The sequence below is a fragment of the Cavia porcellus genome, unplaced genomic scaffold (genome assembly GCF_034190915.1).
Source record: "Cavia porcellus strain 051 isolate PalLab524CR breed Dunkin Hartley unplaced genomic scaffold, mCavPor4.1 scaffold_25, whole genome shotgun sequence".
NCBI classification, from domain to species: Eukaryota; Metazoa; Chordata; class Mammalia; order Rodentia; family Caviidae; genus Cavia; species Cavia porcellus.
In genome coordinates this window covers 9,841,604-9,864,524 of record NW_026947508.1, presented here as the reverse complement: position 1 = coordinate 9,864,524, position 22,921 = coordinate 9,841,604, and the positions used below count along the sequence as shown (strand labels likewise).

Below are 22,921 nucleotides of genomic sequence, written 5' to 3'. Positions count from 1 at the left end.
GTACTAGGGATTGAACCAAAGGGTGCTCAACCACTGAGCTATATCCACAGCCTTTTCTATTTTTCATTTTGAGATACAGGGTCACCAAGTTGCCCACGATAGCTTGAACTTGCAATCCTCTTGCCTCAGCCTTCCGAGTTTCTAGAAATACAGCTATGTGCCACTGGACCCAGCTCAGAAGGTAAATTTTAATGGCTTTCAATGCTGCGAAGAAAATATCAACTACACTGGACAAACTTTTTCAGGAAAGGCAAAAAAGGTAAGTATCTTCAGCTCTGCACGCTGTAGCTAATTTAATTCTGCTCTTACAGTACAAATGTTGCTACACAGTTTTCAACCAAATCTCCATTGCTGAGTTCCAGGAAAAGTTTATAAAAATAGTTGGTGGGCTGAGTCTTTGGGGTAGGTTGTCAACCCCAGGGCTGAAGGGGGCAGGATTATTTCAGTGAAATCTCTATGAGATAATATTGAATTTGATGACCATGAAAGTCAGCCAAGGGAGGATGGGGAGTGTTCTGGGCAGAGAAAAAGAAAACCTAAGTTGCATCAAGCGTGGTGTGTTAAGGATAGAAAGGCCCATAGAGCGAAGACAGATGAGCAATGGGGGAGGGGTGCATAGGGCAAGCAGGAACATGTGTTCATTACCCAAGAATTATGAACCCCCAAAGGACCCCCAAGGGTGTGGCTCACTTACCTCCTTCCTCCCTCCCAGCACCTGGGCATTCATTTTGCACCTATTAAATAACAGATCATAGGCTACAGCAGCTGCTTAAGCCATATATCAGTAACAACTCAGTGGGTAGGAAATGTGTTTATTTAGATTCCATGGTTTTTATAAGTGTGGTTCATGTTTGATGTCACTCTGATCAGAATACATATTTAGGAACTTAGAGCAATCACATCGTCACAATATGAAGACTTTTTTTATTGTATTAAAATTCGTGCTGCAGGTTAGAACTTAAAAACCTGGCTCCTTACTAGTTTGTGAAGTCCTGGTCTTTGAGCCCAGCATCACCTAAAATCCGCACAGTAGCTGCCTGTTCGCCAGAGAAAATCAGGAAACTGCTTTTGTTGTGAGCCACACAATGGGTCCTCTGCACGGTGGCTCACACTGGTTTTATAATATGATGCTATTATACCTCCCATGCTTACACGTGATCGCAGATCTTTGGAGCAAATCCTTCTCCTGCTGAATACTCACCCAAGCTGTCACATGAGGAGATGGCTGTGGCACTGCAGAGCCACTCACGGTTGTCAAGTGGTCTTCTTTGCCTGGGTTCACCTTGCCAATGTCTACACCTGGCGTCACAATATCTTCCAGCCCAGGAACACTGGCTGAAGAAAAAAGAGGGACCACTAATTGGGGGGATTTTACTTAATATTTTCTGCCTTACTGCAGTGTCAACAACCAAACAGCTGTCCTTGTGACATCTGGCACACGTGAGCACCTGGTTGTCTCCACTGCACAGCACAGGAAAACGGAAACACAAACAGTGAAGCAGCCAGCCCTGCCCTCCCAGGACCCCAGGCAAGGCCCGACAGGAGTGTCCACTCCAAGAGACAATTTGATTTTTCCTGGAGCCATTTCATAGGATGAACTAATGCATTTGGGGTGACAGAACCCCATTTAGGGCTCAACAAGTTCTTGGAAATTTCTTGGCTACAAGAAATCTAGCCTATTGCTAGGCTGCATGCAAACCTACTGAATCACAAGGTCTGAAAGCAAAGTTTCTATTATTTTAAAACCAAGGCTCTGGGTTCACTTAGAAAAATAAATAAGTAAAGCTATTTCTCCACTTAATGTTGAGACTGCTGCCTTGTAGACATGTGGAACCAGTGGCTCTGACCACAGACCTCATAGATGCAGTTCGACTTCGTATGTCACAGTTGGGATTACTGTTACTAGGCGGTCAGTGTAAAGGTACCCACAGAATTCTCTTTCTGAGAACTAAATGAGACATCACTATCCCTTGCTCTGGCTTTTCTGCATTAACACTTTGGTGAATGACAGGGTGATGCCAATGACACAGGTTTCTGGTGGGACAAGGGGACTGGTGGCCAAGGTTGACAGCAGGTTGGATTCTATCATGGGAGGATGGTATTGTTTTGGATATGTTCTCCCAGGTATCAACCTCCAAATTCCTGTGTGGAAGGTAACTGAAGGTGGGCCCTTTGGGAAGTGATTAGATGAGGTCACTGGGGTGAGGCCCCATGAAGGGACTGACTAGTGGCTTAGTAAGAATGAAGGGAGATTTGAATGGAGACACCTGCTCAGTTTTGCCATGTGATGTCCTCTGCCATAGTAGGACACAGCAAGGAGGCCTTTGGTAGATGCCGGTGCCATGTCCTTGGGCTTTCTGGCCTCCAGAACCATAAGGGTAATAGATATCAATGCTATAAATTTCCCAGTCTCGAGTACCTGGTTACAGGATCAGAAAATTGACTAAGACAAAGAGAGAGCAGAACCACTGTCCTCTCCCACCTATTTTGCAAAGATCCCAACTCTTGTGACAGTGCCCAACCATCACCTCTGCCTTTACCAGATAATCCTTGGCATGAGTTAGCATTCTGACTCACTGGCCATGGGCCTCCTTTGCAGACTCAAGTGGCTCTGGAAATTCCATGACAACACACAATTGCAAAATAAACAGCATCTGCATCCCAGGAGCAGGAAGGAGGGGTGCTTGGTGACATCTTTGTGTAATTAAAGAGCAGATGTGCGTCTAAATCTACGCAGTGTTCAATTAGCAATCCAGTCCTTTCCTAAGATGCTGTATTTTCCCTCTGCTTAGACAGCTCAGCCAGAGGCACTGCTAATAAATATTTTGACCGTAACTTCTCTGCTGACGCCTGGAGGGATGACGCCTCCAGAGGAAGCCTGCTTATTTCATGAGCCCTCTCTCAGCATCTAGAATCATTATCCAGTAGCTGGATCAATAGCTTTGAATAAGTATACACATTCCTCTTTTTTTAATCTTGGGAAGGCTTGAAATGAGAATCACTCAGTGCATGCAAATGGCTTGCCCTACTGGTCATTTGTTGTGGTGGGGGAAGGGCAGAGACTGGTCCCACAAGGATTTATGACCCTGTAGAATAGGCATATGTTTAGCATGTTTATTGAGCTCAAGGGAAAATATGCTTCTGCCAGGCAAGTAATTTGTACAAAAAAAACCCCTTAACATCCTATTTTCTTTTCTTCCTCCCTGATTTCAACTAAGTTAACAAGTCACCAATCTAAAAAAAAAAAAAAAATTGTTTTCTGGAGCCATTCAGCAAAATCACTTCCTAGGGGGCATCTCTCAGTTAAAACAATTCAAAAAAAGTTCTGAATGAAGTGATGAAGTGGGTTTGAATTCTTTCATGGAAAGCTCAGTTCATTGAAAGTGTAATTTGATAAAAATTCCTTCTTGTGCTTTTCTGCCCTTGGCCACAGAGCCAAGCACTAAAATGGCTCTGAATAGACAAAGGGTGTTTTATGAATGACAGTCAGGATTAAGATGCATGTCTTTTGTCCCACTGCTCTGCCTTTCTTTCGCTCCCTGGGAAAGTTGATCTTTACTAAGAGATCCTCCATTGTCCTCTTACTATTTGGCCAAGACTTTCCTGAAGAGTTCCTCCCAGGCCAGCTGCCTTCTTTCCAGCCAGCATTTGACGATTTTTTCCCCCTTAACTCACGAGACGCAAAGCATGTTTGATGTCTTCAAACTCACATGTCCTCCTCAGATGCACACACAAGCACACACGAATGCACAGAGGCATGCTGTGCACACACTTGCACAGATTGCTCATCCGAGTGCACACATGCACATACATGCACATCCAAGTGCAGAGGGAAGACCCACAGTGCTGGGAGCTCTGCAGCCCTGAACTCTATGGCTCACCCAGCCTCAGCCTGGGCTCCTTCAGCATGGGGGTTAGAATGGATGGAAGTTTCCAAATTTGGCAGAAACCTATTTTCCTTTACTTGGAAACATTCTGTGATTATTCCATTAAAAAGCTAGGCTAAAAATATAAACTATGTGGAGGATAATTTGACAAATGAATTTTACCTTAAGGGCCTTAATTTGGAAAGTAAAGAACTTCAGCAATATTTATTCATATGAAAGTGTTAAGTATAAGGCCAGGGATTTAGCTCAGCAGGCACAAGTGCCTGCCAGGCAAGCATGAGGTCATGAGTTCGATCCTTAGTACCACCCCACAAAAAAAGAAAGAAAGAAAGTGCTAATTAGGAATGATTTTTATCTTTGCATGAAAGTTTAATATCACTAAAGAAATTATTCAAGTTTATATGCACTTATTGGATGATGTTTCTCATAATATTTGAAAATATAAGATCCAACAGAATTTATCGTAGTTATATCAGTCTCAAGTTCTTAATAAAAATTTAGGGAAGGTGAGTTTAACTCTTGGTATTTTGGTATTTTATTTTGTCTTTTTGAGACTGTCTCTATGCAGTTTGAGCTGGCCTTGAACTCACTATGTCACCCAGGCTGGCATGAGCTCACAGCAACCCTCTCTGCCTCAGTCTTTTGCAAGCTGGCATTACAGGCATGCACCACCACACCCAGCTAATCCTTTGGTTTTATTTGGATTGCCTAGACTTGTGGTGGAGAGAGGTTCCACCTGGCACTTAGGAATCCTGCCTTTGCGTTTTCTCTTGTGGTTCCATCTTTTTTTGTCTGGTTTACACAGTTTAAGAATACATTCTTTGAACCTGATGCTGAGGCTGTGTTTTTGCTCACTGACATTTGCATCTGTTTTACAGAGAGCATGCTCTGTCGGTGATCAAATACTCGGTTTATTTTCTCTCTTTGATGCTAAGTTCGAGCCCCTTTTTATCCAGCCTCTATAAATATTAACCCATTTTCCTTTGGGTTTTGTTCTTATGTTTCACATTTCTTTTTATCTTGTGTTTAGAATGCTACATAAAGCAGGACAACACAGTTAGCTCCACTTACTGTCTCAGTAGAGTTTACAGTGGAGCTGAAATCCTTATCAACGGTGATACTGCAGCTATCATGTCAGAGTGCCATGCATTCCTCACGTGTTTGTGGCGAGGTCGGTGGATGCAAACCTATGCACGGCCTGCCAGATGAAAGTACAGCACAAAACTTATTTGAGGTATATAACACTTACTGATAATCCTATCCTTTATACCATTATTTTATAGCATAATCCTACTTATTAAAAGAAAAAAGTTTATTGCAAGCAGTGTCCTCACATGTCTGTGTGTTTGCTGTGTCTCTCTGTGTCCTGGGTGTGGTGGTGCACACCGGTAATTCCAGCACCCCACGAGACTAAGCAGGAGGATTAAAAGTTTATGTCCAGCCTGAGCTGTTTAGTGAGATCCTGTCTCAAAATTAAAAAATAAGAAAAAGGGCTGGGAATGTAGCTCACTGCAAAGGCCCTGGGTTTGGTTCCCAGTGGCAGAGAAAAAAGAGACACAGTGTCAATTGATGGACCCGTGCCACCTCGGTGTGGGGGAAGTACAAAACGCCTGGCGATGCGTTTATCAGAACATGTCCCCACTGACAAATGACACACGGCGGGCTGTCATTTGATGTTTGATGCCCCGCCCAAGATTAGTATTCTCCTAGTAAATCCTTTTTCTCCACTGCTTTGAAACACTGTGACAAAGTCCTTCTTCCACAGATTGTCCCTTACATATGCATCTCAATTCCTAAATCTGGGCTCCTCCACAAGCTCCCTCCTCCTCCTCTTCTTTCTCTTCCTCCTCTACCTCTTCTTTCTCCTCCTCCTCACCCTCCCCCTCCTCACAGCAGCTGCCTGCTGCCGCTGAGGACTCAAACAGCACCAAGAGTGAGGAGGAGGAGTATTCAGGGTCTTCCCCGTTCTGGCTCTGCAGTGCTCTAAGTTCAAATTCACATGGAGGGTGTAACTCCCAGACTGCCTCTCGCACATTTGTTGGCCGATGTAGGGTTTACACTGCATCTTTTGGCCGACTTTATCACACAACAGCGGGTGGGTGGATTGTATAGTGTTGTCATCCCCACTTAACAGATGAGGAGACCGAGGTCAACAAAGACTCTGCTCTGGTTCAATCTTGGTCAGTCTCCTCTAGCCATCTTCTCTGTAAGCCCTCACCCTGAGCTCCCGGGTCCATCCCTCTGAAGCCCAGCACTGCCAGGAGCTCTGCAGAGTGAGGCAAGGGAGATTCCCCCACACTCCTCACCCCTACCTCCACCCCAGCATCTGAGCAAGTTCTGCATCCTGCATGGTCTCCCAGGCCCTAGGCTCACTTTGGAAGACTCATTAGGATACGTTAGCAGCAGCCCCACTTGGGGCTTCCTTATAGACATGTGCTGACCCACTGACCCACTGACCCACTGACCCACTGACCCCCCTTTCTGTTCCTTGACTTGTCCTTGCGTTCAGAGTTGAATCTGATCTTTCTCCTTTGGTGATATCCCTTGTTATCAAAACCTTCAAACAGTTCTCCTTACTGTTTCCATATACATCTCACTGGGACTCTCCCTCCCTCCCTCAGTGGTACTCAGGACTGAACTCCGGGGTTCACACTGCGCTGCACACCCAATCCTTTCTTATTTTTATTTTGAGACAAGTCTTGCTAAATCATCCAGAGTGGACTTGAACTTTCAATCCTTCTGCCTCAGCCTCCCCCAATGCTGGGCTTATGAGTGTGCCCTATTGTACCGCACGGAATAATGTTTTCTTTACCAAGATTGGAGTGAAATGATTTGCCAGTTCACCTGGGTCACCTTGATGGCAGCCAAGTGCTCTGACCATGGGCTGTGGACTCCGTGACACAGAAGCAAAAGGTGATGCAGAACTAGGACCTGAGCACTGCTCTCTGACATGTACTCTTCTGGCAATTTGGGGCCAAAAACCCTTGAGGCTGCCGCTTTGGGTTCTTAACAGCCTTTCTCTCTTACCTCTACCCTCATCCTCGTCTTCCATAAATGATATTCCACTTGTCAGAAATGGTTGCTTCCTTCAGCAACTCACGCCTCTCAAGAAATCTCATCTCGCTAGCATCTTCCAGTCTTATTAGTGACCACTGACTCAACTTTCTCAAATGGACCCCCTCGTGAGAAAACTCTGTCCAAGCTGTCCAGAGCAGTGGATGAGAAGGAGGTGTGATTTGCTGTGGAAGATGCCCTTGTTTGGGTGGCAGCTGACTTCTGGGCTGAGCAAAGGAAATCAGTAGCCAAGACCAAGCCTGAAGCCCTGAGGCTGGGGAGCACTGCTCACCGCTGTGCAAGGCCCTGGGTTCCATCCCCAGCACAGCAAGCAAGAAACAGGCCAGAGCCCCAGTCCACCTCTTTGTCTCCAGCGCCCAGTACTTGAATTTACTTTCCAAATATTTACTGAGCACCTGCTATGTGCTGGGAGACATTGTGAGCACTAGGGACAGAAGGAACAAGGCAGCCTCTGTTCTGGGGAACTTGAGGACTGTGGGCTGGGTTGGGGGCTCAGGATACGCAAAGGAAAATATTAACATGGGGTTTCATTGTCCCCTTCAGATCCCGGTTCAGTGGATGCTTTTTGGGGAGGCTTCACCCAGTCCCCTGGGTACTTAGCACCTCCCACAACCTGTATCACTCAGTGCCTGTCCCACAGGATGGTCCCACAGCGTGGTAAGTCGGGGAGGTTTGGGGGGCCAGTTTTGAGAGCTGCACAAGGAACAATTTCATTGCACAGGAATGGAAACCAGAGGTGTGGAGTAGGGGAGTGACTTTATCTGAGCACCCCAGAGTCATGGGAATAGACCACTAGGATCAGAAGGAAGTAGTGAGACCTGGTAGACTGTCTGCCCAGGTGAGAGCCGGTGGTGCCTGACGCAGTAGGGAGGGAAAGAACTAGGCAGGTGACAGCTGGGAAGCACTGGAAATCACTACCCTCGGAAGGTCACAGATAAATGCACAAGCCCAGGGCTAAGAATTCACGAATCCACCATCACTACAGCCTCTGGCAACCGCGTAGGGAGGGATGACTGTATGCAGCAAAGCATCAGCCCTTGACTGATAGAATCCTTTACCAAGGAGGATTTCATGTGTTTGATCAGAAGATTTTTTTTAAATATATGAAGCTTATTTTACTACTTGAGGCGTTAACGATAAAGAAATATTCAGCACAGCTGTTCCATTTAAAAAGTGAAAGTACATACTGTATTTCTAGCTCAGCAAACAGATGAACCTGATGTCTTTAAATGACCTAACAACCCGGCACTGTACAGTACACCTTAGGAAGACCCGTAAATTAAGGAACTACTGATTTAGTTAGTGATTATGAAACAAACACACATTCATAATTTCAGCTTCCCTCTCCTTCTTCGATCCCCCGCGCTCTGTACAGGTCAAGCTTCTGTGCTGAAGGCTTTGGTCCTCCTGTCTTTTTCTCTGCCATCTCTTTTTCTCTAGTCCCATGTCTTCTCTTTCCATCAATGTAATTAAGGTATTACAGCTCTGGAGCTCTTTGCACCGCTGGATTTAAGAAGCCAATCACATCTGAGCAGAGGAGAGTGGCGGATACCCTGTCACAGTTCCTCATATACATTTTCCTTGCCAAACCCAAGCTTGTGAAGCACACAAATAGCAGGAGGATCTTGTTCTTCTGCGTAGTGTTTTCCTCTGTTAGTACCCGATGATATTTGGAGTTCATGAAAAAGTGTTTTGTACATCTTCGCAAGTATTTTTTGGGGGGGTGCTTATTCTTTGTATTCTTGCCTCTCCCCTTTCAGTCTGAACCATGATAGAGAACTTCTCTATGTCCAGATCACAAGATGCGTAAGAGTTGTCCAGGCACCCCTGTAATCTCAGCACTCTGGGAGCCCCAGCAAGAGGATGGCAAGTTTGAGCCCAGCCCGGGTAACTGAGTGACCAAGTGAGACCTTGTTCTAAAAAAGAAAAAGAGCTTTGCAATGCAGCTCAGAGTGTTCAGTGCTCACTACTGGGGTGGGAGTAGGGGTGCAAAATCCTTTAGCTAAAGTTTAGGTCAACAGCTTCTGGGCTCTGATCATTTTTTATGTCAAGTTCCTTCTATGCTAATTTCTGCTGACCAGCAGCTACAGAATCAGACACTTCCAGAAGCAGTTTCCAAAGCACTGTATATGGAAATAGTAAAGTTAATTTTAAAACTAAAAATATTGCAAGCTCAGCCACTCTTAGGGTCCTCACAGAAAACCTGCCCTGTGTGTGGAGCAGGCTTTGATGTTGCCCAGTTCTCGGGTACCACAGGCTGCTCTGATGTCTACACACACACAAACAGGCCTTTGAAGCAGGTACCTACATGGGCTTGGAATACTTTCTGTGGCCATGGAGCAGAATCAAATGATTTTTGTTAAAATGACACCCCAGGAAATTCTGGATTTCCCCTATAGGAGAAACTGCAGAGAAATGACTCCCTATGAACCGTGAGATAAAGTCATGCTTGCAAAGAGACGTCAACATGTGGAAAACAAAAACTTCAGTCCCTCTGCCAGACTTGAGCTTCTGCATCTTGTTTTTCTATCATGGCTCAAAAGTGTATCCAGAACCCTGAAAATAAGCACACCTCAAAGGATAGAATGGTTCCACCCGCCAACATTTTCTACTGCTCTGTTCGTGGCCACCCACTGTGGCCACAGCGGGCCTCAAGTTTCTGTACAGCCCCTCCTCATCTGATTTCAAATGTGTCCCCGGCTTGGCTGTTTGCTGTGCCAAAAGTTACCAAAAGTGTCAGAGTTACTCTCTATTTCCCATCTTCGAGCCCCGACCCCACCCCGCTGAGGCTGATCTTGGCATCGTCTTGAGCCTGTCTTTGGACTATTGATGCAACTACAAATCTTTGAAATCCCAAAACCCCTCTGCACACAGAAGGCTGCCCCCCAGTCCAGGGCTGTGCACCTTCAGCTCCTGGCAGTCACTGGGCATAATCAACAATGTGGCCAAGCTTTTTTCTTTTTCCCTAAGCTCTTCCACGCATCCTGGGAAGTTGCTTACTGGATCAAATGTTTGGCCCTAGAAAAACCTGAGGGACTCTTGATGGATCCAGGCAACTCCTAAGAAGCCTTGGTTGGCCCTGCTACCTTGGGCACTCACAGAAGTGCACTCAGTTTTCCTCCAGGTGCTCATAGTGCCATCTAGAGCCCATATTGTCCCTTTCTGCCAGTGTCTGGTGCCTTGGTACATATGTAGCAGACATTCATTGAGTGACTGTGTAAGCACACATAGAGACAACTGGAGAATTTCCCTGGAATTACTCCTTGGACCCTAACTTTCCTGAGACTATCTACTGGCCTGATTTCCCACTGGGGCTGGCAGAGCCCTTCTCGAATGAAACTGGTGGCATGGTGGAACAGTTGACCTGTGAGGATAAACTCTGCTACCTTGCTGTTTGATTTCTAACAAGCAACAACGCGCCCACTAACTGTGACAGGTCCTGTCCACCCACGCAGGCTAAGTCCCACAAGGTGACTAAACTTTACGATACACTGCTGGCAGCTGGATGCGTACCTCGTCCATAACATTTAAGGGAAGCCAATCAAAGCTGAGATCAGACAAATTTCACTGGCTCTTCTGGAGAAATCTGAAACATTACAGTCCGGAGCAATATCCCTGTGGCTTCAGAGCAGGAGGCAGCTGCCCTCCGTGCCCTGAAGTTTTCTCTGGGCTCTGGATCAGGGGGACGCTCTGGTTATCTCCCAAAGTTGAGGACAGCATTTGAAAAGGTTCTGCAGTTGCACATGGGCAAAACAGGATGACAAACAGGGCCAGAGAGTACAGCTCAGGGGTGGTGGGAGTGCTCAGCATCACGGGTCCTGGGCTGGATCCCCAGCATCAATACAAGGGGAAAAAAGAAAAGGGGGCCAATGACTATTTAAAACTCCATTTCATTTCAACACCAAGAAGTCACAATAAGTCACTAGGCAGGGAGAAAAGACAGGACAAAGCTCCATAAGACGTAATACCAAGCCTCCAAATAATACCATATAATATCCTTTCCCTCTGCTTTGAAGGGGAAGAAACTTAGATCTCCTGTGTACCCTTCACAAATTTAGCATTTCTTCTCCACAGGGGTCCTCCCACGAGGGGAGGTTTTAATGATGGCCACTTGTCAATTACTTTGTAGGAGAATGTGTAACATGTGGTCCCATATTCTCTTCCTCGGCCTAACAAAACTTGCAAACCAGCACGGACCTCCTGTTTTCAGATGGGGATGCTGAGGGTCAGAGGCAAAATGCCTGTGGGGCAAAGCAATGGCCAGGGTCCATCTGGCCCCGAAGCCTTCATGCGTGTTGGACACTCTTGCCTAGCTTCCTCTCACAGACCTCTCTACTCTTTTAAGTAAACCAAGGCTGCTCTGTGGCTTCTGCAGGAGCCCAAAGCTGGGCTCCCAAGGGCATCTGCGAGTTCATCTTCTAGCGACATCGGTGCCCCCCGAACGTATCCACCCAGGTAAATTCCTGTCATTTAAAGCCTTCCCAAGGAGCTGGAAGAAAGCACCACACGGAGGCAGCATGGAACACGGTGACAGCTTTGTTCTTTGTTGCATTTTACTCCCCACCAGCAAATGTAGCTTCTCTTGGGCACCACGCCCTTGTGCTATAACCAGCCCCAGGCACCGTGTCTGCGGGCTGACAGGAAAAACGGATGGATAATGATATTTATCCTTGCAGGCCCCACAGAAGTGAATCAACTCACTCTCATCCCAGCATAAGCTGGTCTTCCTCGAGGCTGCTGATTGATTACTCAACTAGGCAAAATGTGCTCTTGGCTAAGAGCGGCTTGTTCTCTAAAAAAGAGGAAATGAGACCCACAGTTCTGTGGATTGAGATCACACCTCCCGGGAGCTCAATGATGGCCAGACTGGTGCATAAAACCCCACTTCCTTCTGGGGAGGACTGGTGGAAACCTGTTTCAGGGTCACCATCCTACAGCAGAGCCTTGCTGTGGGGTGGTGGGGTGTTTAGGAAGCCCTTGCTACCTGCCCTGAAACCAAGAGAATCTAAGCTTCTGGTCCCCTCAACCGCCAGCTGAGCAGGCTTTGATTTTGCAAGAGTGAAGGAGAAGCCCCTTTGGATCTGACCTCATAGTCCACAGGGCGGTGCAGACAGCCCAGCTGTGAGCCCAGGAGGACGAGGCCTGCAGGAATGCGCAGAATGTGCCTGTTTGTCCCTTGCTGTACTATGCTGTGTTAGATTTTTAAAAACAGCTGGCGGTGGCCAGGAGATTTCTCCTGATTGTTGCTTGCTGGCTTTCTTCTGATACACAGGGAAAATGCAGGCAGCAAACCTCACCCCTGGGACTTATCTCGGGGGCTCTTTTAGTGTATCGATCTCCCGTGTAATCCTAAGATCTAGCCAGCTGGATGGCTCACGGCTAACCCCAAACTCGCTGAACCTAGAACAGCACATAAATGCCTACCTGCCTGACACAGAACATCTGCCTCCGTTCTTCCTGCCAGTGCTGACCGTGCCCTTATTAGGTGTTTTCTTTTGTTTGTTTTTGTGGTGCTGTGCATGGACCCTAGGGCTTCTGTTCTTTGCCACTGAGCTACATCCCCGGGCTCCTTGTCATCTTTTAAGCGCTCTCTTCTTGAGGGGGCAACAGATTCACAAATAATTAGAACAATCAAAGGAATTTTATCAAAGCAAAAAAAAGTAAAGAGGTCCCACACTTCGTGATTTCAAAGCTTACTGCTCAGCCTCAAGTCAAGATCGTGTGGAGTTAGGTGCGGTGGTGCATGCTTGTAGTCACAGCTGCTTGGGAGGCTGAGGCAGGAAAATCACAAGTTTGAGCCCATTCTGGGAAACTTAGCCAGATTCTGTCTCAAAATAAAAAGACAAAGAAAAGGATGGGGCTATCGCTTAGTTCAAGAGTTTAAAAAAAAAAGGTTAAGCCTAGAGTTACCATCTATGAACCAGTAATTCGACTCCTAGTTATAGGAGGTGTGGCAGAAAAATACAGTGAATACTTAAATTTTTAAATTAGTAAAAGACACAATGCTACCAGTTCCCCTGCATTGAACTCATTGATGCCAACTGCTCTTGCCTCGTCCTGAAGCAGCTCTGGCAGTCATTATTCACAGGTGTCTTTACTAACCCTGTCCTGGCTGCCTCATTGTCCTCAATTAATTCAAAACTTTTACCTTTTATGGTAATTTTAACTCTGGGAAAGAGCCAGAAGTTGCACATGACCAGCAGACAGGACACATCTTAAAGTTTTTCCAGCCTGCTTTCTGTTGGGTGGTCCTGGGCTTAAGCGTTCACGGTAATTTTGATCATACCTAGTAAAGACCCTCGTGAGAGAGGACTTTCAGAATTGATAGCAGAATTACTCACAATAGCCCCAAGTGGAAACGACCCAAATTGTCCACCAGTTGGGGAATGGCTAACAAGAAAAAAAATCCTACATGCTACAGTGTGGGTGAACCTTGAAAATATGGTGATACCTTAAAGAAGAGGAGCACAAGGATGCAGGGTATGTGATTCCATTGATACAAATGCTCAGCATGGAGAGATCCACAGACACAGAAAGCTGAGTACTAGTTGCCTGGGGGTTGGGGTGGTGGTGGGGGGTGGGGACTGACCACTAACAGTCTGGGCTCTGGAGAAAGATGGACACCTTCTAAAGTTGATGGTGGGATGGTTGCCTAACTCTGTGCCTACGTCATATCTAATGAGTCACTTTGAACATCACAGTCTGCGAACTACTTCCCAATAAAACCATTTCAATACAATGATGAGTACAGTAAGAGGCGAGTAATACGAAATCTGGAAGTGAGGCAAGGGCATACGGAAATCGGGAAATGCTAAGTTACAAACCCTGCAGGCTCGTATGCCTGAAGTTTAGTCTCTCAGTGTGGCCCCACATTCTCTTTAGCTGCGGATTTCACGCCCCACACCAGTCCCACAAACTACTGTGCACGGATTCTCATCCATTTTCTCCTGGCAATGGTGCCCCCCATGCCCTGGGGACTCTCCCTTCGATGGATGCCTGCGTCTCCCCAAGTTCCTACTGCACCTCACCGCACACCCCGCCTCCAGCCAGCCGTCACCAGTCCACCCAGTCCTCAAAGCACTTGCGTCTTCCCACATAAAGCTCCAGACTGGTCTCATTTCCATGGGTTTCCTCAGTTTCTGCTGCCTGGATTTCTCTCCAGGGCGCCTTGTCCCTGCCAGCCCCCCACTATCTCTTCCAGCCAACACCAAGTGCCTTTTCCAGCTGCTCTCAGTCACAAAATCTCTCTCTCCCTGGCATCTCACTTCATCTCCTTGTTTTTTGTTTTTGTGTTGAGTGGCACATACTTACATACATTTTGTGTATCTAACACATAATGACCAGGACTACTGTGTATACATCGCCTCCAATGCATCCTTTCATTGTCTTGGACACAATCCTCTCTACTAGCTACCTTAATGTATGTGATTAGCTGTCAACCATAGTTAATTTTACTGTGCTATCGGATATTACAAGTTTCTCCTCCTATCCGACTGCTTTCCTGTACCTATTAACTCCCTTCTCTCTATCCCTTTGCCCTTTGGCTCTAAAAATGCTATTTTTTGTGTTTTTTTTTTTCAGTTATAGAAATTGAACTCGAGCTACGCACTGAGCTACATCCCTAGTCCTGTTTCAATTTTTATTTTGAGATAAAGTCTTACTATTTTGCTCAGGCTAGACTCAAACTTGTGATGCACCTGCTTCAGCTTCTCAGAGTACTAGGATTACAGGCATGTGCCACCCTGCCCAGCTAACTCTGAAACTCTCAATAACCCGTGCTCTGTAAATGTGTCCAGGGACTGCAACGGTGGCCCACAATAACTGCTAGCAGCAGGGGCCTATATAATCCATGAGAACTGTACTCGTAACAAAGTCAGAATGAGAAACACTATGCCTGTGACAACACGTGCTGTTACCCTGTAAGAAGTACTTGGAGCAATCAGCTGGCTGGCTTCTCTGATGTCTTTAGCAGCATAGGTGGTTGTCTAGCTGGGTGGTTAGGGACACAGGTTCTAGGTTTGAGCTGCCTGGCTTTGAGCCTCGCTATTGTCACTGTAGTGACTTAGCAGCTCTGTGTCCCTGTGTAAATTAGCACATCTCACTAAGCCTCTCAACTCATCTATCAATCATTCCTGCCTGTCTGGTTTGTTTTGAGGGGTGGATGGAACAGGGTTTGTGAGCAGCTGACACACTCTGGACACCCAGTAAATCTAAATGCTGTAACGCTTCTCATTTACAACCTAGTTTTCCTGGCTTTCACATTCCCATTTAATCTCATTATAGAGTAATGGACTCAGATGAAAGTTTCAGTTGAACCAAACCCACAAGATGCCAAAGGGGGGAAAAAACCCAAAGAACTTAGAACAAGAAGTAGTTTTCTTGTGCTTATACGTGTATTTGCTATACAAGGCATCCCTTCCCCAAAGCAAAATTAAAAACAAAACAAAATGAAACAAACAGAAACTCCTGAGCGGCTGTTTGGGCTGAGTTTTTAGACTAATTCTCACGGAACCACCTTGACCGGGATCAGATCCCACCCCTCACCCTGCCCTGGCCACCAGATCTTTCACACTAGCACTAAGCAGGGATAGCGGCCACCTTGCTCCCCATTTCCTGACCACCCAGCAGCTGCTCCTGCTGGGTGGAGCTCCATAAGTACTCATTAAATAAATGAATTTCCCGGGCAGAGCCCCCTTTAAGGTCGTCAAATCCTGTTCCTTTCGCCTCCCTTTCTAGATGCCAGGGAGGACACTGCCCACTGGGTCCAACCAAGCCTTTCTTATGTTTGCTGTGTCTGATTCTCCTGGATGGAGACTGTTGAACTGTGGGAAGTGCCCTGTCCTCACCACTGCTGCTTACAAATCCAGGTTCCCCTTCCCTGTTCTGTCACTTACACGCCACACATGGGCGTGCTCCTGCAAGCTGCCAGCCTGAAGATGGCCCTGTGTGCCCCAACATGCCCCAGGGGGGTTCTCTCTCTTCTGCCAGGGCATTTGGTAGCTCTGCTTCTCTGGCCAGAGCTCAGGAGTACATCTTCCTTTGGTGGAAAAGGAATTCCCTTTTCAATAGGTTTCTGTTTCTTTCACACTGCACTGGACTTTGCACTGTCTTAACGGGTTCATTTTCTGCTTCTTTACCAGTAAGTGGATGAGTTGGCCACGCTCATAAGACTTCACCTTGACTCACTCATTGAGACTAACACAAAGGTAAGCCCAGCTCCCTCTTCCTGTTGAAGCTCAAAAAAGCTGGTTGGTCATGCGGCGGCGGGCTGAGGACAGGCTGAGGGATGGGTGCCCGAGTTAGAAAAGTGGAGAGGAAACAGCTGCTCGAGTTCCTGCTGGGGGTGCACTGGGCGGAACCACAGTTGTTCCTGAACTGGATTTAATTTGCATCCCTTGGATTACATCCCTAATCAGTCCCCACCCCATCCCCGCCCCTGGCAATTTCAAGAAATCAGTAGGAAAAGAATTGAAAACCCCACAGAGAGCTTGCACCCTTGCTGAAAACATACAAAAGACAAATCTCTTACTGCACTTTTGGCCTCAGAAATCCCACAGAAGACTGCTTGAGGCTCCAGGGTGTGGGGAGGGCAAGGCATCCCTGCAGAGAGCCACAGGGCAAAGCCTGAGAGTTCCACCAGGGTGACCTGGCATCTGAGTGTTCTCTGCCTCCCCCAGAATACCTCACCTCCCCCGGAATACCTCTGCAAGTTACAACCTGGTATGCCAGCTCTCAGAAGCCAGAAATATGACAAATATTGCAATAAGCCACTGGAATTTAGGGTACAGGTTCATTGTCACGTTGGTGAGGACTGCAGAGTGCCCTTAAAGCCAGGTGTGTCTCTCTTCAAAGTGTGAGTGGTTCACGTCCCACATGGAGGGACATACTAGGAACTGGGAAACACCCGAAACCTGTTTATGAAAGGAATTAATGAATTCTGTTTTAATGTGCCGTGACAATTTCAGTCTTAGAAAAATCCTATGCTCAGTACCTACATTAAAGGAGATTAGACATCTTTAGGAAATTTTGGTTTCCCTGCTTTTAAGAGGTTTATGGTCAGGCTGGCCTTTAGTTTCAAGTTCAATCTTTTTTTCCTTCATGGCAGAAGAGCATAGTCTCGGGGCCTGAGGTTTGGAGTCAGACCCATTTTTGAATCCCACTCTGAGATAATAGTGTATAATTTACGAACGTTGTGAGAATTAAATGAAATAGTGGGTGACATTCCCTGTGCATGGTGGGGGACGGGAATGAAAGGGAGGTAATGCTCTTCTTGCATGGCAGGGCCACCAGCAGGCCTGTCTAGGCTTGGGGTCTTTAAAATTCCCTGGTACAGCCCATCGCATGCTGCTCACTTCACAGAATGGGGGGGGGGGGAGGCACAGTTCAGTTCTATTTGACCACATCTAGTCTCAGTAGTCCCCTGCTTGGTCACCTTTAAAACAAGTTTATTTTTATTATTACATGTTTGCAATACACAGCAACCACATTCCTCACGGGGAGTTGGTTGGCACACATACATAACATGTTCTTCTTATCTCCTTTTCCCCTCCTCTCTTTCTTCCTTCCCTCTATCTCTGGATCCCCTTCTCATTTGCATTTTCAAAATGTGCCTCTCTATATTGAAAGCTATGTAAGGGATAGGCCTCTCTCCTGAGGCCTCTAGCAGACCTGACCTCTGTTAAATGCCTTAACTGCAACAAAAGCTCTTAGTAACTCATGAAGATCACAGGGCCTCTGAAACTGGCAAGAATTTCAGGGAAATCACAGGGAAATTTGTTCATTGCATGATTAATCCTTGGGTGGACTGATCCGGGAAAAGCATGCATGGTTTGCAGAAGAGCGGCAGCTTGCAGAATTTTGCAAAATAAACTGGCAGGCAGGCCTTCCAGTATGAAAGTTCAGAGCAGGGGTGTGGTCCGACAGTTGAAGAAAATGCCAGATGTGTGGAGGACAGTCCTCCTCTGAATCCACTGACACCCAAAGGCAGGACACCAGGGACCAGATTATAAAACCCAGCCAGATTATAGCACTAGACGCAAACTCAGTAGGGTGCTGGATCTTAAGAGAAGGATAATAAAATTCATCACCATAATTGCCCCCCAGCCTGGCTCCCTGGCAGAAGCCAACAAAAGCTCAGCTCAATGAAGTTATTCATCCATATTCAAATTGCCTGGCTCATTATTCTCAGACAAAAACCCCACTGGGTCCCAGCTCTGGGCCAGCAGCAGCCCCCAGCTCAGCCTGCAGGCCCCCCCAGGCTGGCTGCCCTGGGCAGCCTTCTTTCTGTAGCAACACAGCTCCAATCCAGATTCCACACTTCCTTTTCCAGTAACTTGGACTTTCAGGACTGAGTGTAAAATAATTACAGCAAAAGCCTGCCCCGGGGAAGACAGGACACCGCCCAGCAGCTGTGATGTGGCTCAGGTAGGGGCCTCCTCCACCTCACAGTGGTGAGCACAAAACGTGCAGTCTCGCCAAAACAAAACGGAAATGGAATTGAAACACAGAACTTACAGAGAAGTTGCGAAATAGGACTGCCTGCTGTGAATAGCCTGAGGTCTCTGTCCAGGAGGCTCAGTCAGACTTTGAGGAACACCCATATACTAACCCTAAGGCTAAGGGTTCTTACCTGCAAGGAATTATCAAAGCCTAGGTTAGCTTCACCCCACCAGCAAACTCTAAGCCTGAGTCCTCCTGGCTTGGGTTTATTTGGACCCTCAAGTCTTTACCTCACAGGCCAAAGTTCAGCGACCTCCAGGTCCCAGGCTACCACTAGCTGGTTTGCAATCTGGTCAACCAGTACTTAATGAGCAACTACTACTATCAGGCATTAGTACAGTTCAACAGTCAAGGCTAGAGGTACCTGGGCCTCTAGAGCTTATATTCCTCTGGAAACAGATATAAATACTGCACCAAAAGAAATAAAATATTCATAAATGTTCATGGAGACCACCCACCACGACTGGGCAGACAGAGGCAAGAGATGAGAGAGAAAGCAGAGTTCCCAGGGGAAAGGAAGGTGTGGCTGGCGGCCTCATCACCAGAGGGAATCAGCCAGAATTCTGAGGAGTAGCCCACATGAATCCAGTCACTGATGCTGGCCAAGTTCAACGCAGGGCTGTCGACCCACAGAAGCTAAGTGTTCTTAAAGGATCCTCCAGGCCTGGGGTGGAGCTCAGGGCTGGGCGCTCGCCGAGCTCGCTGGAGGCTCTGGGTACCATGGCAAGCGCTTGAACACTTCGAGGGAAGGAGGGAAGACAGACAGACAGACAGAAACGGACACACAATTCTCCACGCGCAAAACCAAAGCCTTCCCACACTCTGTCCTCCTTCCGCCTGTCCCGAGTAGCGCGCTAAGCGTGTCCCAGCTGGCACACGAGGGCGATCCAAGCCTCCAGATCAGGGAACCGGCCCCTGCCCCGCCGGCCTGACGTCCCTCAGGATCTCGGTTGTCCTCCCCGCCGTCTCCCACCACCTGCCAGGGAGGCCCCTCTGCTCCTCGCCCTCCAGGGCCCTCCTGCAGCACACACGCTGCCGCCACCTCGGAACCCCGCGCCGGCTGAGCCGCAGGCTCTTCCCCCTCCTCCGCGGGCGCGCGCCCCTCCCAGCTCCCCGGCGCTCTCCCGGGCAACTTCAGACGCCGACCGGGCGGTCCTGCAAGTCTCGGCTCGCTGGCTCGCGGGTCCCCCTTCCAGCAACCGCAGGCGCCAGTCGCCAGCGCGGGCGCTTACCTGGCTGTGCCGGGACCCAGAGCGACGCGCTGCCCAAGATCCAGAGCAGCACCGGAGTCGCCCACATCTTTCCGGCCGGCTGGTTCTCCGGGAGGCCAGCAGCTCCGGCTCGGGACAGGGTGGGCGCAGGGGAGAAGATCGGCGACCGCAGGCCCGGCCCGGGGACACGCGTCGGGGGTGTAGGGGGGGGGGAGTCAGCGCGCAGCAGAGGCGCCCAGCTGCACGGCCCAGAGCGCGCGCGGAGCAAACTCTGCGGCGGCCACCAGGAACGAACCCTGCATTTATCCCGGCGACGCGACGGGGCGGGGAGCGGTGGGCGTGAGGTGGTCTCGGCCCCCCGCCCCCCGGCCGCTGGGCCCGCCCCCGGCTCTGTTTGGCTGGCGCCAAAGCGATGATCTCAGGCCAGGTTTAAAGTTACAGGGCTGCAGACGCGCGCCTCACAGCGCTGGCCAAAGTGGGCTTTGTGTTAACCCGAGGCGGCGGGGGCCGCTGGCAGCAGGCGATGTTGCTTTAAAATTTCTGTTTATCTATGTTTTTATTCCACTTCACGTTCGCTTTTTCAGAGGAAAGCATAGCCTACATTTTCTTGTTTGGGACAGAAATGAAAAGTTAATTGTTCCTGGTGTGGTCACTACTGAATTGTGCTTTTGTAAATATTGAATTTGACGGCTTAAGGAAAAAAAAGGTTAGCTGTCATTTAGGAGTGGACGGACTGCTGGGTTGGTCTGTTGCACCCTTGTCCAGGGGACTGGGGCTGCAGGCTCAGGGGTCTCCCCAAATCTAGCTGGCAGGGAGTACCCCACTTGGTGGCTTTGGCAGCGTTGGAGGAAGGATGAGCTCCGTGTACCCCACCCGATCAGGGGATAAAGTTGGGGAACTGCCTCTAGGTGAGCAGAGGGATCAGGCCGGGCTGGGGGTCATTCCCGGTATCTGGTCACTCACCTTGCCTTCTCTCATCCCTCCTAAATCTGGGAGTCTGACCTCATAGCTCCTACTTTATTGATCTAAGCAGTCTTTGCTGATCTCTGAAACTGGAGATCAGCAAAACAAGAGAATTCTTTTTTTTCTTTTTTTACTTTTTTTCCTTCTAAACTTTTTGAATTAAGAGACAATTTTGGGATGCATGTGAGAACAAGATTTTGAGAAACAGTCTCTGCTCCATTTCCAAAGGACACAAATTCCACTCAACAAAAGCACCTGTGGATTAGCCCTCATGGCCATACTGGCCTTCAGAACTTTTTTTTCTGAGACAGGATCCATCTGTGTAGCTAAGGCTGGCCTCACACTTGAGGTGTTCCTCCTGCCTCAGCCTCCTGAGTGATGAGATTACAGGGATTCACCACCATGTCGGCCTCAGAAATTCAACTTTGAATTGAAATTTCCTCTGTCACAAGACTCCAAAAGGGACAGACCCTGGAAAACCAGAGGGAAGGAGTCCCCTTCCTGGATAGGAGAGCGTAGGTGGGAAAGGGATGCTGGCCTTGGGTCCAGGAGGGACAAGAGCTGGTGGTCAGGCCAACATTGTGACATGGAATGTGGGGATCTGAAGCCAGAGATGGGCATGGGGGGGGGTGTGTGTGCAGGAAGATTCCTCTCCATTCTTGAGTAACAGAGTGCAGTGTCCGAAGAACAGTGAGGCAGAGGCTGAGTGATGTCACTGCCACAGCGGCTTGTTGACTCTGTCTAGCTCCTGGGACGTGCCCTATCTCACTTAATGCTCAAACTGATCTCTGGTTTGGAACAAAGCTCTCAAGGAGACTGTTGTACCGCTGACTCAGAGCTCCCCTGGTGCAGGCAGATTGCTCCACCCCATTCCCCAAATTTCTCATTAGATCTGCAATGGGGCCTGAGAATCTGCATTCACCAGGATGATGATGATGATGATGATGATAACAACAACATTGATTATCTTTGGACCCCACTTTGAGAATCACTCTTCAGAGGATACCACGAGACTTGTCCTACAGCAAATCAGTGGTAAAACTGTGTGTCCGTGTCCTGGTGATCAGCCTGGGGCTTGCTTGCCAATATGGTGCTATGCATAGGGATTTGGCAGGAGAGCTCTGTGCATTGCTTTCAGGGAGCAGGGGCCACCCAAGGGGGACCAGGCTGTGGAATGAGGAGCTGAACCAGAGCATCCCTTGGGGACCCTGCACCTTGGAGGGACCGAAGATGGTGTTGTGGTCCTCATATTCCCTGAGTTATTTGAGCTCTACTCAGTCCAGAGGGTACTTGATAAAAATGACCATAAGAGAATTAGATAAAAGTTTATGTTAAACTTTAAGGCATGCAGTTTTGTTGCACTGGCGATTAAAGCTAGGGCCTTTGCATTCAGCTACTCTCTCAGCACTTACTTACTTACTTACTCTTTCTCAAAACAAGGTCTTGCTAAGGTGCCCAGGCTGGATTTAAGCTTTTGACATTCTTGCCTCAGCCTCCTGGAGTATTGTGATGTAGGCACCTGCCACCATGCCCAGATAATCCATGCATCCTGGCATTTTTGATAGAATACCTGAAATTGTTCTAGTTATACTTCAGAGAATCAATATCCCTAACAAATATTCTGTCTGAAAAGTATGTGTGATTATTAATTCTTCATTATAAAAGGTGGGTGTTTATTAAGGAAGGTATACAAAAAACAGAATAATTGAAAATATACCTAGAATCCCTCGTGTGTTTATGTGGAACTTTCATTTTGTTTTGTTTTTCGTTTTGTGGTGCTGGAGGTTGAATCCAAGACCTGGTGCGTGCTGGGCAAGTGCTGTGTCTCTGAATACATCCTAGCCCTTCAAAGTTCTCTTTTGATATAATATCAAGTTTACCATTTAACTGCCATGTACCAGGCCCTGGGTTCCATCGCCAGCATCACAGAAGAACAAAAGGGTTGAGAAAAAGGAGGAGGGAAAGGAGAAAGAGAAGGAGGAAGAGGAGAAAATAAAGAAGGAGAAAGTTGGAAGAATAATTCAAGAACTCGCAATGTGTTATATTTTTCCTTATTTGCCCCATCAGTCTCACTGTATTTATGACCACTGTGCATGCTGGCTTCTTTCTGAATCACTGGGACAGTCTCGGAGACATTACACCCTCCATCCGAAATACTTGGATGTGAATTTCCTGAGATCAGCTATTCTTTTTCAAACTACAACAGGATAATCAAAGTCAACAAATTCAATACTAAAAGGTGACCAATGCTAAGGGTGTAGGTCAGGGTCAAAGCCCTTGCCTAAC

The 22,921-nt window shown here is 47.7% G+C and overlaps 1 protein-coding gene across 1 annotated transcript in view; it reads right to left on the bottom strand.

Annotated features, from left to right (window-relative positions):
• The window catches only part of Pdpn (podoplanin), a 29,975-nt gene extending 9,889 nt beyond the window's left edge, over nt 1–20,086 (bottom strand). The window contains exons 1-2 of the mRNA XM_013154175.3: nt 19,694–20,086; nt 1,202–1,335 (exon numbers count right to left, since the gene is read on the bottom strand). Of these exons, the coding sequence (XP_013009629.3) occupies nt 1,202–1,335; nt 19,694–19,760 (201 nt within the window). The 5' untranslated portion in view covers nt 19,761–20,086. The remainder of the gene's footprint in view (nt 1–1,201; nt 1,336–19,693) is intronic.
• Between the last annotated feature and the right edge of the window lie 2,835 nt (nt 20,087–22,921).